This window comes from Rissa tridactyla, chromosome 7, assembly GCF_028500815.1.
Source record: "Rissa tridactyla isolate bRisTri1 chromosome 7, bRisTri1.patW.cur.20221130, whole genome shotgun sequence".
In the NCBI taxonomy this organism is placed as follows: Eukaryota; Metazoa; Chordata; class Aves; order Charadriiformes; family Laridae; genus Rissa; species Rissa tridactyla.
The window spans coordinates 24068241-24083660 of NC_071472.1; the positions used below are offsets into that span (position 1 = coordinate 24068241).

Here is a 15420-nt window from a genome sequence, read left to right on the forward strand (position 1 = left end):
ATCTGCCTTTGTAAAGGAGGCAGAATCGAGCACGGGACGTGGCAGGCAAGAGGCCAGCTTTGCCATGCATTCACATAGGCAGTAGGAACTCGGCAGAAGAGGACAGACTGCAGATGATATCACATGCACACCTACACAGAAGCATGGAGAGGACTCGAGCCATTTTATCTTTTCCAATCTAATAAAGAACTGGAGATAAATTCATCCAACTGGCACAGCACAGTCTTCAAAATCCAAAAAACTTTACAGCTGGTTTGCTAAGAGATGTTTTTTGAGGCACTGGGAGTGAGAAGGAGGGAAGAGAAAAAAAACACAGTAACGCTCCTTCCTACAGCACGGGGAGAGAAAGTTATTTCACAAATTTAGTTTATAAGCAGTTTTACTTTTAAAGCAGAGTTAAAACCAGGATAAAGAAGTAGGCTCAACGTGCATCTTGTCATACCACACTGCTTGCCATACAAGCCAACTCTGCTTTTCCTGACTGGAATTAAACTCCTTTACATCCAAAGCTCAGCTCTCAGTGTGCTGCTGGAGCAGGCAGGGAAGGATCTCCGAAATGCTCTGCGCCCCACTACAGCAAAGTTGAACGCAACAGCTTCACCAGCGCTACACACAGCACAAAATGCCTTTCTAGGAGGTCCACCACTAGGTTGGATGCACATTGCCAAGCCAAGTCCAGCACCTGTAGAACACAGCAGTACTGAGATGGAGGACACCTGTAAAAACAGATCCGCACTACTCCAAAGGCAACCTAAAGCCACAACAGATGTTCTTTTCATCTCCACGCACATTACTGACTGCTTCAAGACAGCACTCCAGACAGGTAAAGAAAAGCTAATGCTAATTGCTCAGGATCCCACTGCAGACAAGATGATCACAGCTCAGGGGCAGGTCCCCAGGCACGACAGCACTAAGATACACCTTCCTGGGGGAGCCATGGGATTAGGAAACACACTGCTGAGCTGGAACATGCATCAGTCCAGTGCCCCAAACACCAGCCTCTGCAAGATGAAAACACACACAGATCTTGTAAAGTTCAAAAAAAAAGAAACCAACCACACAGCCTTGCAGGACTGACTATACAAGTTCTGCTGCATTTTCACAGAAGTCCAAGGCACAGCGCTGGCCTTACACCCCAGCACTTGCTTGTCACTGTGAAGCCACCAGCTGCATCAGCACAGTGTGGCACAGTGGCACCAAAGCAGAGTCAGTCCTTTTGTGACCACAGAGGAAACTCTAAAGCCATAAAACACGGAAACAAAGAGCTAAGAGATCAGTGAGAACTACATTTCTAGCCCACTGCTCATTTACTTCAGTATCTAACCAGGCCCCCAAGGCTCTTGTTAAGGGAGTCTTTTCATACAAGTTTTGATATGGGAAGGGGCATGGGCAAGACTTGGCTGCTTAATTCAAAGGCATTGCCCTGAATGCCTGGCAGCACTCTAACTCGGTGATTGAAGTAGTTAGCCCCTTGCTGGAAACACAGAATTACTGCGGACTCAATCTGGACAGCATTGCTTGAACCAATGCCAAGGTGCCTCATTTCTGTGACTAACTAATACCAAATGAATAATTTCTTTAAAAGGAACTCCAACTTGGACTTTCAGGGACTTGCAAAAATAATAATTATGTTTGTCTTTTATATCCAACAAACATTTGTTCTATAGTGGCCCTTGGAAGGAAGAAGCTATGAGTACAATTGCTGGCAATTATTTTGATTTTTTTTTTATACTTTTAAGCACAGACATTTTGTTATTTAAATTGAGATCGACACTTATTTCCTTCTCTCAATGAACTTTTTTATGCTTGCCTGCTTTGATGGTCACATCCAGTAAGAGGTTTTCAGAATACGATGCAAGCACAGGTTTTTTTTAGCATGTGCACTCTAATGAAACTAATAAAACACCATGCATGACAGAGCAAGAAGTTAACTTTGTGAGAGCCAGAAAGATACAGGTTTTAATTTCTCTTGATTCAGCAGAACAAGAACAACTCCGTATAATATGCCACAGTCTTGATGAAGAGAAAGTTCAGCGTTGATCTTCAGTCTGCCCCTGTAATACCAGATCACTTCACTATCACACACTGACCATCACACATCCAAAGACAAAGCACCCTGAATTCCTCAGGGAAGAACAAACCAAAACAAAGTGATTTCCCTTCTAGGAGTCTATTCTCTTATGTTGTAGCTGGAAGATTATTTAACCTGCAACTCCTTGGCACTACACAATTGACAGGGAGCAGGCACGCTGAACTCAGGATCTTCTTCACTCAAGTTCCATGGTCCATCGCAGTTTGGGCTCCAAGGGGACGCAGATCTCATTTCAGCCAGATCCACTTGTCACCAACATCAGCATTGTAGCCTTGCCTAAAATTGCGACCAGGAAGCTAGAGAAAGCAGAAAGTTCAGTCAGAAATATTTCTCTTTTCACTCTTCATGAAAACTTTTCTGATTCTTTATGAAGTACCTCATGGTATTCTCTGCAGAAGTGCAACACAAAATACTCTTATACAACATAATTATTAGCACTTGTAGAAAAATCAGTCCCTCCGAAAAATGTGAGCTGTGCAGCTGGGGGCGTGGACAAAACCCACTATATCATAGCGTATATAAAAACTAGGCCAACACGTCAACACAACAGCATATTCCACCTGGATTCATCCAATTCTTCTCCCCTACACACCCTGGTTCCCAGTTTTCATAGGAGGTGACCCCTCTAATCATAGCACATAGAAGAATTACTGAATCAGTCAGTAGACTCTCATGCCAAAATAGGAACACAGTATTAAATACATGAAATATTTCATGCATGAAATACCGAGTTAATTACTACACTAAATTAAACCATTCAAATGAAATTGTGTATTTAGCCTTCAAGAGTTGAACTTAACTTTATTAAAGCAAAAGCAGCATCTGCCTGTCTTCATAAGCAAAGCCAGAAACCATTCCTCCTGGAAAATCTGAAGTTTCTCAAGCCCCATACCCAAATTTCACTGGTACCCTGGGACCTAAGCGACAGCCTTCATTCTCTGCCTCTGAACCTGGCTGACCTTTCAGTCTGCAATTCTCCTGCACAGGCCTTTTAACACTGCTGGGAGCAGCCTCCCCACAGGCACCTCGGACAAGCAAGTTCACCTGACTGACCTTTCTGCACCCACAGTTCCCAAACCAGGACTTGGGGAACCATGATGCTGCCACACAAAGTCACCGCTCCATACAGTTCGTTGCACATTGCAGTACGCAAGATAGCAGAGGGCTGGGGTCTACAGCAGGGAAGCCTTTCCTTCTGACAGCATCTCAAGAGCTTGGGCTGGTTGTACAGGTCACAAGAGGATCACGCAAGGAGCTGTTTAAGCCTAGCGAACCAAGAAACACATTGCAGATGGAAAGGCTGGATGGACTGGAGCACTGGGAGGGGAACATCAGATGTACTAAGAAAGCTGGCAGGTCTGCACCCTCACCAGGAAAGCAAGTTGTCACTGAGATGAGAGAAGATAGAGGTGAACAGCAGTAGCCTAAATAGTCTTGGCATTTAGGAGTTCAAGGAGTTGCACCTAGACCCAGAGACAAGGATCTGTTACTTCCAAGCCTGTGACAAGACGTGGGAGACTGAAGCACACAACCCCCTTCCTGGTAGTCCATTTAACTGGCCAAACGGGCATCCTACAACCAAAGCCTTCCACAGGGTTCAGGAGGAAGAGGACACTCACAGCTGTGCTGATTGTGCATGGGGATGGAAAGCCAAGCCTGGCCCTCTCAGCACGCTGCCACATTGCGAGAGCACTCGGGCGACATTACAGACATGAGAATCTAGTGGCCAGGCCATTCTACCTTCAGCATTAAAGATTTGGGAAATGAGACTGTTTAAGTAGCAGCCATTTCAAGGGATCACAGATGCAGCACACAGGACTACAAGAGAAAGACTGCCAGTATGGTTAAAACAGCAAAGTCCCCTTACGCAGCGTATGTGCTCTCTCTACAGGCAAGGAAAGTGCTCCTCCAGGTGAAGCGGACTGCATCAGATCTGTAAAAGCACGCTTCTGTGATAGAAGTTTCACCACAAGTGTGGCAACAATGCTGTCACCAAAATAGTCTCCTACCAACTTGCCTCGCAAAAGCAACACAAATTTTTAGTGCAGTTTCAGCCTGAATTAACACAAAACAGGCTCTGTACCCGCTAGATAACTAAGCCACATGAACAAAAGCTGCCAGCGACAGATCAGTGCATAAAGTAGCTGCTTTCGCAATTACTCTGAACTGAATGATCCTACAGAGCAAACAGATGTAGATACATCTCAACCTCTGAATCTCAGGTGTTAGAGCAATCCCCTTCAGAAAGTACCGACCATAACCTGAAGCACCAGATGGTCACTCCAAAAGCAGAGTCTATCTCCAGAACCCTTTCTTCCTATCTCCAGGAATGACAGAGAAACAGAACACAGCATTCGAGATACAATAATGGAATCAAGAAGTAAACCACCAGGAAAAGCACGTGAGTTTTGTGAGAAAGCCTGAAGCCAGCAGAGTTGCTATAATAAAACCCTTCCTTTAAAAATAAGCTATCCACTGACACCCTTCACAAATAATTAAGCACAGATCATCCACTCATCTCCACACAAACGCTGGTTTCACACAGTACCCCTGACTTGTCCTGATGATTTTTCCTTTCAAAAAACTGTAAGAGTATCCTGTTTGAGAGCTGCCCCTGCAGAGAGAAACAAGACCCAGTCTTGATGAAATCTACACTCAGGCCACAAAAACCAGCTAATTAATCCAGGATGAAGCCTGGTGTTTTGAGGAAGGGGGGGTTCTTTTTATTTTTTTTATTATTATTTGAAGGTCAGAAAATAAGACACTTCTTTCCCTAAAACATGAAGCTAACGGAAGACTTTTACCTTCTTCATGAGACATTCCCCACCCCACCTTGTCACAAGCCATTACAAGCAACTCTTGATCAGTTTTTCTAAAGTTTTTCATTCAAAGTTGCCTTTAATGTCTTGTCTAAATATCAGAAGAAACCATGCAGTCCTGTTAAAAGTTACTCCCGCTGCGCAAAGAGATGCAAGATGAAAATAAACGATTACTATCTCTGCCCTGCAAATTTGCAGTGGTGAGCGAAGAAGGACATCAGACCTGCTGTGACCAGCCTGTACCTATTAATTCTAGCACAAAACCAGTTCTCCCTGGTCCTCTCCAGGCAGCACCTAATTGGCCCTTTGATACTTCAAGAGATCCCCAGATAACTTGATTATTAAAGCAACAGGAGCTCTCTGGGAAAACACAGTTTACAGCTTCATTTCTGGCTAAATCTGCCCTCTTTAAAAGATACAATATCAATCCCAACAGAATTCAATTCATTGTCCAAAACAAATTCCCCATGTGCCTTTGGTTAAAGACATGCAATACATCAAAGTGAATTTTATAATAAGTATTCATCCATACTCCAGTGTTCTCAGTGGGCCTTGGCAAAAGCAGTCAAGTATTGGGATATGTTACAGCCAGGCTTTCAAAATAGCCCAAAAAATGGGAAGAAGGCGGCACAGTAAACAAATCCCATATCACAGTATTACATAGGAAGCAGAATGATGTGAATTTTATGTTCTGTGCACTATCTGCAGCAGGTACAGGTAACACAGACGACTTCCTGAGAACAGCCTCTTTAAAACTCACTTTTTACAGTCACGTCCATAGCAAAAAAATGTACAAAACCAGGAACAAAGTAGGTCTGTCCCAGAGGGAAGGAAGCTGGTGATCTTTCAGCAGTTATTGTGCGTTTGGAAAAATACTGTAACAGGAGTTAATCCTGTTCTTGTGGCCTTCTGCCTCCCCTCCAGCTCCTCGCATGCCCACCTCCTGCCAGAACAAGCCTTTGTTCAACGTCACAAGGAGCCTGGATTAAAACGGCCAAATAAAAAGTGCTGCAGCGACATTTCACAGCATGGCTGAATGGACTGAACAGCACGATGCCAACAAGAAGAGATCCCACAGTACCCAGCCTCTCATCACTTTCCTGCACAACCCAAGCCAGCTCCGCGGCTTTGCTGGATCGTTCCACAAGCTCCATCAACACACTCGCCCAGCAAGAAGCTGTTCATCCTTCTGGCTGAGATAGTTTTCTGTGACTCTGGAGGCTCAGTCAGAGCCAGAGCACTGTAAAGAAGAGTGGTGGGAGCACCAGGGAACATCTGGGGATGCAGGGCAGATAGTGAGATGTGCTCCTTTTGGAGATAACAAACAGTTAAGCTGGTGCTCCAAACTGTGCCCAGCTGATGTTCCCAGCCTGTGGTGCCCACAGCTGCTGAGCCAGCACAAGGGCAGGGACACAAACAAGTGGCCAGCCCTGAGAAGAGGCAGACTGTCCAGCCTAGAAAAGAGATGATGGAAGGGAGACAGGGCAAGTGACATAGAGCTTGTATGTATGTCACTATGTAACTTGCCAGTAGCTGTGAGAACACAGAGGGACTGAATATTCACTGTCTCTTCCAGTACAAGAAGGTGCCATCAAACAAAAGCCAATGGCTTGAAGGACTCATTGCTAACGGATACTGCTGATGAAAAAAATTCAGTGTGTCTCAGTGGGAAACCAAGCAAGTACTTGGAAAAGGCTTGCATTTTGCACGTGATTTGTGCATTACAAGTAAGTTTCCCAGTGAGAACTGTAATAAAAAAATCAGCAAGGCCACATCATTTGCAAGTGGCTGACACATTCACAGGAACATTCCACACGTGTTACCTTCAAATCACACTTGAGTATGACTGAAGAAAAGGTGCGATTTAATGGCCGCGTTAAAAATAATAGTAGTGCATCCTATTACACATGATTAATTATTAATGCCACATTTCAACAGGCAAGTAAAAGGAGTAGCATACAGAATCAAATAAATCCCTTTAAACCTTCTTAGGTCCTTAACTGACATCAGCCCAAAGAGACCTGTGGAGCCACCAACAGATTTGTCCAGCACCAAGTGGCAGAGAAAGCAGTTGGCCTCACACCAAAGCTGAGCCTCTTTCCCAGGACAAGTAAGAAAAGTCATCTCGTTATCAGCAATTATCTAGGCACAGACTTTGCAACACAAGAATTAAGTCTCTGCCCTCAAGAGCTTACGACTGAAGCAGCATTGACCAAGGAAAAGGGAAAAAGAGATCCCACCAGACAAGCTCAACAGCTCACGTGCGTCCCAGCAGCAGGAGGCAAACACAAGCTCCTGCAAGGTTACTGCCAAGGAACAGCTTTTTCCACTCCACGGAAATGGCTAAAACAGAATCAAGTCTTAAGTCTGCTGCGTTTACACTGTGCAGAACTTCAAGTTGGCAGCAAGGATTATTTCAAGAAGTATGTGATAAAATCCACCACACAGAGCATGAAACTAATGAAGTGAGCTGTACCCAAAGGCAGAGTCAGCTCAAAAGAATGAACTGCTCAACTTTAAAAGAACATCAGTAAGAAGATGAAAACAAGATCATCTCATCAGTTAAATTAAGAACTCCACCACAGAAGTGTCTGTCAAAACTATAAACATGATGAAAAGCCCTATAAAGTGGTATAGGCTGCAGAGTAGCAACCATCAGCTTCAGCCAGCTGTTTGCTATGCACTGCGGCTGCATTTCAGAGCTCCCCACAATAATTTCGAACCAAACATGTACAGGTAGAGCTCTGGAGAGTTTTAACAATCTGAGAAGGTCTCCATCCATCAGTTTAGAGTGTCTTGTTTTCAGGAGCAGAAAGAGTTGCCATTTTTTCCCCTTCTATTTCTGTGCTGCTTTCCACTAATGGCAGGGCTTCACAGCTAAAACAGATCTATAAATAGCATGTTTTGAGCAATGCTGATCAAAGAGCACTTAAAAACAGAGTCATTACTCCGCAAGCATGGGCTCATTCATCAATATCCAAACCTTTTCATTTAGTGGCTGTTTATAACAAGCATAACAATAGCGCCTTCCATCACTGCTATTAAAGAAGATTCCTGCTTTTTCCAGTAGAAATCCTGACTTCCAGAAGTTTATTGTCAACGTTTGCTGTCGGCACAAAGCTAAAAATCAGAGATAATCTAGGAATATGTAGCTTCATATACTGGCTGTATTCGGGAAGGGCTTGGTTCCTATGTTCTAGATGAACAGATGAAGGTGGGGAGGGAGGTGTAATACCCCCCAAACACACACAAAGTCGTCTATGGTTTGGTTTCCAAAGGATTGGCATAGATAGATGTTTGTTTACAGCTCGACTCCTGCCATTCTTTACTCAAACAAAATTCTTAATGCTGTTAACATTCATTATAGCCCAACTAACCAGAGTACTCAAAGCTTTAGTGAACTGAGGTTAAAACAATTCCAATTTGCTTAAGTTGTTCAATGAATGTTGTCCTACTCTTCATTCATTCAAGAGACGGACAAGACAGTATAAATCTTTTGGAAAGAGCAGCATCCATAAGAAAGATACAGCGTATTTCTTCAAAGCTCAAGTATTTTTTATTTCAAACAACATAACTGAGCTTAAGCAGGAATCCGATTTTGTAAAAATTAACGTGCCTTGCAACTTAGACTCCAGGCACCATAAAGAATCTAATGCATATTTCTAGCCTTGCTTTTGCAGGACAGCGAAGAATAAATAAGCAACAGAGTACGGCTAAATATTTTGCTGCAGCTCTTTTCCACAGCACCTACTTGCCCTAGTGACTGTTTGTCATAGCAGCAGAATAAAACCTACTTTAGTTTTTCCTCAGCAAAGAACATGTTAGAAATGCCAGTTATCCACTACAGAGTGCAAACCTACCACAGGAAAGTCAAGTAACTATATCCAAGGATAAAGCATTATAGTAACTGTAGACTTGCTTTTCTAACTGGACGGGTAAAATGCAAAATGCCTCTTATAACAGCTTTCCTTATGGTAGTAGCAGCAGGTCTTAGCAATGCCAGTTCTACATTAAAATGCCCAAGGGCACTTATCAGCAGAAAAATGCTATCAAGAAACAAGGAAAACCACATACTAATGCCATCCCAACCAAAATTGTACCACTACACCTGCACAGTTGAACACCTCAAACTGACGCTATTTCACAGTTTAAGATTCATGGGGATGTTACCCCCAAAAAGCAGAAGCAAAGCAGGGAAGAGCCATAAACAGATCCAAGTATCCTTCTTACAGATTTGCCAAAACCTTTTCCTGATCTACAGCGTGATTTTTCAATATAGGATACCACGATGAAACTGTCCTCTGAGGGATGGATTTTTTTTTATTTAAAGTTTCCTAGGAGATGCAGAAGAGTGGAGTGGGAGCAGCTCACTTGCAACTTTCCTCCACTTCTCTTAATCACTGACAAAAGATCTTTCTTCTGAACTATTTTCCTTGGGGCTTTATCGATTTATTTAATAGAGGTCTACCCTGGGAATCACATTCCTACATGGGTATGGGATTGAGAGGAGTTTGGGAGAGGGAGGATGTGCTCCTACAAAAAAAAGATATCTTTTTCTTTTATAAGGCTTGGTGGCAGACTCAAGTTTGAAATGGATTACTTTAATAACAGCGGGATTTTACTGTCTTTTTGATTTACGTAGGTACCCAGTGCCTGGGAAAGCATGGTTTGCCATCTAAAACAAAACAGGCCCAAGTACCAAAACCAAGATTGGAGATAGTCTCAGGTCCCTCTCCGCCCCATATCTGGAATAGATATCCATGCCAGTTGCCCGTGATATTTTTCAAGGGAAGCGGGGTAGAGAAGATACACATTTCTAAAGCAGAAAAGGGGCTGAACAAACTTCTCACGCCCTCTCCATACGTTGGCAAGAGCGGAGGAGGGGGGGAGACAGGAAGATAAGCAGATCACATACCTATTCCCACCTCTTTCCAGGTACTCTTCAGGAACAACATCATTCCTAGGTTTTAGTTATTTTTTAGGTTCTTCTTGTCTTACCGATATTTAGCTAGGTGACATCTTGTTACTTTAGAAAGGGCTAAAAAATATTTTTGCAGACATAAAGCAGAAAAAACCCTTAAATTGAGCCTTTTCTAATTTATTGCGTGTCTGTTTTCATTCCTTCCTGGACTCAAGAGCAGACAGGGCTGCGCATTATAGCTGTCAAACACATCCATTAAAATAAGAATTAGGAAGGGAGACCTTGATTCTAAAGAAGAAAAATGAAAACTTCATCAAGCCAAGAAAAAATGGCAGGAGAAAGAAAACAGAAGATTGTTACCATAGCAGATGTCTTTGAGACAATCACAAACATGGAGAACAAAGATATCCTAACCTCCCTACTTCTGCAAAGGCGAGAGCACTAGGGAAGACAATTCATGGCTTAGATAAGGCTTATTGCCACAGTTGTACTTATATGCATGCATGGGTAATGTCCTCCGTGCATGCAAGTATAATTGGTCAAAGAAGTTTTTTTTAGTAGCCTGTAGCTTTTCTTGTAAACCAAGATCTGCAGCCAGAGGCCAAGATGCTGAGGACCCTGCCATGTGCTATCACCACATTAAACATCAACAGATCAAGTTTTGACACAAACACTCCCTGGTTTTGATCCAGACTCGGGCCTCCTGAAAGCTCAAATGTTTCTTTTGTAGTTTGGGGTATTTTAAATGGGGGATTTGTGTGTAAGCCAGGAGGGCTCCGCGCTCTCAGAGGAGATGGGAAAGCAGAAGGACTTCCTAAGCCCTCTGTTTGCCAGCAGCCATCTTCAGCCCCTCGTAACCGCAGCTGCCAAGAAGTGTCAGGGCTGCACTTCACACGCAACTTGGGCCACACCAAACCTGGAGAAAGCACTCCCTTGATCTTCTCCCTTTTCACCTAGTTATGATCTTCACATTATAAACACATGCTCTTGCAATAATACTCTTATTTTTGGGTTGTGAGGCCGAGAGTTGACTAATGCTGCAGGCTCACCTTCCCACCACTCAAAATCTTGCTGCATTACAGCTATTTCCCTGCAACTACCTAAATAACTGGAGGCATGGCAGACATTGCACACTTGAGGATTCCCCCTCTTAAGGTTGCATCCTTATGAAAGGGAGGGTAATAAAAAGCCTGGGGGAAAAGCGTGGGATTCTCCTCCCCTCCAAGCTGTTGCCTTTTCTCCACTTGCTGCTACGCAAGACTGCAGGGGACCGACAGCCACACACTGCCATGTCCCAGGGCAGGAGGATGAGGAGCAGGATATAAAGATGCAGCTTAACAAGGCAGCTGAGCTGGTGCAGCTGCTGTAGAAAGGCAGCCATCCCCAGCTACTACCTTTTCTTGCCTCATGGCCCTGTATTCCAAAAGCAGTCTTCCACCAACTGAGAAGGGTAGGGAAAGAGAAGAGTGAGAGCCTTCTCTTACCTTTCAGTGGCATATGTATTTGCTTTCTTGATGAGTTAAATGTTAGACAGAAAAGTCTGAGCCACTCATTTTGTCTCTGCTTAATACGGAGCTGACTGACAAGGATGGACAAAGCAGAATTAATACTACTGCCAATAAGCCTCTGCTTTCCTCACATGGTGAATATGGCATACATGCCGCAGAAAAAATATGCCACACAATTAGCTGGTTTGAAGGAGGACAACAAGAACCATCAAGGAAAGGAGCCAAGGGATGGAGGCTGAAGTGTGCCAGGATCAGCAAATAGCCGAAGGGGGATAAATAGCCATGGTGGGGAAAAGCAATAAGAGGGTAAAGGAAGGAAGGGAAGAATGTGGCACACCATTGCAATGCTAGAGCAAGAGTACACTGCAGATTGAAAGATGAACTAAACAAAGTTGATCTAAAACTGAACTTAGAAAGCCTTACACACAGGCACGTGCACTCACTGGAGCTGCAAGTCATATTGGGATAGGAAGCGTCTTTGAAGGTAGTTCAAGAGTGTGGAATAAATTATTCCAAAAAAATTCATCACACATTGTCTGCTTCAAGGGTAAGGTACACATCCCTGACTTTCTAACTGTGTAAATTAGACTAACAAGAGATACAACACTTCAATATGGGATTGCCTTAGTACAAAAGGAACTTCTAGGTGCCTAGGCCTGTCTTGTCTGAAGCAGAATCTGTATGCCCAAGCATTTGTTCATTTTCTTTAATATACATACCGGCACATATACTTTAAAAAATCCCAGCACACTCTAAAGAGGATCGGATACCCCTCCCACTGTGCAATCTTACACACCAAAGAAGGGATGGGGAAAACACCCGAACAAATCCTACACCACGAGATGCAAGCCACGCTTTTTAGGATCCTACTGAAAATAGGCCTCATCTCCTTCAGGGTTTCTTCGACATGTGTTTAAAGATGTTGGGGCAAGGCACTGGACAAAGAGAGGAGCCGGGTTACATGAACCAGGGTCAGGGTGAGGGGGCTTGCACAAACACTTTCTGCTAAAGCGGATGACATGAGAAAAACAACTAGGTTTTAAACATTTTGCTTTCACCTAGCGAAGGAATTCTCCACTCTGATGCATGGAGTGAACACCAGCAAGCACTGGACTCCAGGCTCTGGTACACTTTGTGATAGGCAAGCCCATTAATTTGTTCCTATTTTTAAGCACAAGGTTTGTATAAACAAAATACCAATCATTTCCGTATGATCTGCAGTGAAGGGAAAGGTGGCAAAGACTGTTTTAAGTTTCTCCAGCTTTGTTTTCAGAGGTAAAGAGGTAGGTGATGACTTGAATACGAATCTTAGACAGCTGCACTTCTATGTGTACAGAAAAGAGCATGCACGTGAAATAAGCCTTTTTTCACCACCCCTAGGAGATTCAGCAGGACTTGCCAACAGCAGTCGGGAGTGTGAAGTACATAAGTACATTATTTAAGTACACTGATTCCATTAAACAGAACCATTTGTTTTCGCCTTCTCTGCAAACACATCTGCCTAAGTGCTCCAGCTTTGCAGGGCACACATGGAGTTTGGAGCATTATTGTGGGGATTGCGCACAGTTGGAAGAAAGCAGAGAGATACAGCAGTTGTTAAGAGAGTAGTCAAGTCTTTACTAGTCTGACAGTTCCTAAAATAATGTTGCTTCGCTTAAGAACGAACATGCTTATCTCTGATCTACAGAACCTGATTAAAAGGTTACTTTTCCCTTGCCAGAACAGCATCTTTAGAAGTTTATGAATGCCTGAACAGAACGGCTGAACCCTGCCAGAGGACTTTATGGTAAGAGAGGGAGGCAGAAAGCCACCTCCTCATATGCAAAAAGAATGCTTACAGAAAACATTCAGAGGATATACATAAAAAAAGCTAGTTTCTAGTATTCAGAGCTGTATGTGGCTACCTCATTATTTTGCAGAAAGGCTCACATAAAGGCTTGGACTCTGAAGAGTGTTTCCTCCTCCTTCTTGGTTGCTTCTGACTAATGAGTATTTTGAACAATAAACAGCTTCTGCCCGGGATTTGCGAATCCCTGAAAACCACTATTATTAGGCAGCATGAATTGTGCGCATGCAACTCTGAAAAGCCCAGCAGTTAGCTGCCTATTGGTATGATCGAGGATTTATGACTAGTTATAGGATTGCTAAGAAAAAAAAAATCCCCTACACAAATCATTGTATTTATGTGGTAAACATCATTACACCAACCTTAAAAGCATGTATTTCCCACAAGGAGAAGTTAAAGTTCTGTAATTATACCATCATTAAGTCTTTACAAGTCATGTGAGCCCAAAATCTTTGTGTCTTCAAATGCAGAAGTGGTAGCACAGCTGTAACCATCCCTGCATAAACACGGGCAAGGTTTACAATTCCCTCTCCTTAGACCCAGGAACCTTGTAGCCAAGATTTGTAAGGCTAGAAGTTCATCCGCTTTTTCTGCCTGTGCCGGTTGGTCTCATGCCGCATTACCTCTGAATATAAGCCTTGCCTTACAAAGAAATTCACACCTTAATTTGATAAACAAAGTTGGATGGAAAAAACTCAAGACCTTCAAAGTTTCAACACAAAGAACTGGATTCTTAGAACATAAAACAGCAGGTGGGGCTGGCTTTGTGCTTCTCTTTCCAGTAGCTTACAGGAAGTAGGAAAATTCAGCATCTTTTGCATTGTGCACCATTGCTATAAAGCCCTGAAGGATTACTAGTCTTTAAGCATTCAGAAGAGAGAAAAAGAGTAGGTAGTATTGCCCGAATTTAACAGAATGCTTCATGAAATGTACAACTCCTCCTTATTCCAAAGGATATTATCACTTTCCACAGTACTTTCCCGAATCAGGGCCTAAGAACATGCCTGCAGAAGGGAGATTATATTTTGGCAATGTTTTTTTTTTTTTTTTGCACTGACAGTGCTCAGCTTCTGCTGTCAACTAACTGGCATCAAGCAGAGCAATCCAAGGACCCAGCTTTCCTTCCCAGGTATTCATATTCCTACTCCTAAGCATCCTTTTGCTACATCTGCAAGGCAAGTCACAATTTTTCCTGGAAGCCAGCTATTTGATAAGCCAGGGGATTCTCAGTTTCTTGCCAGCACAAAGAGGAATGTGCTGTTCTACGGTTCAAGAAAAAAAGGCTTTCAGAAGTATTACCCCCGGTTCTTAGCACGCAGCACCAAGGTCACATCTAGCTGTGTGTCAGGCAGCCTCAATAATTCCCAGCTCCACTGCAAAGTGACATTTCAGCTGAAAAACCCTATCATCTTCGGAAAGAAAGGCACCGTCAGTACAGATGGATGTTGCATGCTGGTGACAAGTCATGCAGCAGATCCTTCTGAAATATGTGCTGCACATACACAGATGTCTCGGAGTGAAGGACTCCAAAAATCCTTAGCCTTAGCTTGAAGTTTTGGACTTAAAAATGTGATACCAAAAAGCACAGAATCCTCATAGCAATTTCTGAGATGGACCAGTGAGTTTCCAAACCCATTAGACAACCTCAAGGAGTAGCAAGATGCTTTCTGCTGCTCTCACCTTTAGCTTTAGCCCCTTTTACAAGCTGGAAAGGCTACATCTCAAATGAGACAGCACAGTGGGAACCCAGGAGCCTCTCCACAACATAGTTAGCTGAGGAGGAACAAATTATGGTGAATAATCACAGGGACTTCTGAACTGACTATTCAAAAGGAAAACACTGGTAATTCAGAATTTCCAAACAAGTCCACAAATCTGTATCTTACATTTTAATTTCAGTAAGAGACTGTATACTGACAGGACAAGAAAAATAAAGTGTTCCGACTATGAAAATCATGGTTTTCAACAATTTATGTAGATCTTCCATTATCTTCAGTGATTGCTTTAAAAAAAAAAACCACACACAGCAGCAGAGTTTTCAACCCAACTTGAAAATATAACATCACCTGTAACTTCAGTTTGTCCAATCAGTATTAATGGCCATCAATTCCACAATTTCTCTCGTGAGAATCTGTAATACCTGGGCCTTAGGAAAGCAGCACATGGTGTGAGAGGACCCCATGCCAGTTAAATAACAATAAGCAACAGGGCAAAGTGCTAAGTCAATTGGAAGC

At 43.1% G+C, this 15420-nt stretch overlaps 1 protein-coding gene across 1 annotated transcript in view; it reads right to left on the reverse strand.

Annotated features, from left to right (window-relative positions):
* Positions 1-1927: 1927 nt before the first annotated feature.
* The window catches only part of NDUFA10 (NADH:ubiquinone oxidoreductase subunit A10), a 41435-nt gene continuing 27942 nt past the window's right edge, over positions 1928-15420 (reverse strand). The window contains exon 10 of the mRNA XM_054208924.1: positions 1928-2388. Coding sequence (XP_054064899.1) covers positions 2320-2388 — 69 coding nt within the window. The 3' untranslated portion in view covers positions 1928-2319. The remainder of the gene's footprint in view (positions 2389-15420) is intronic.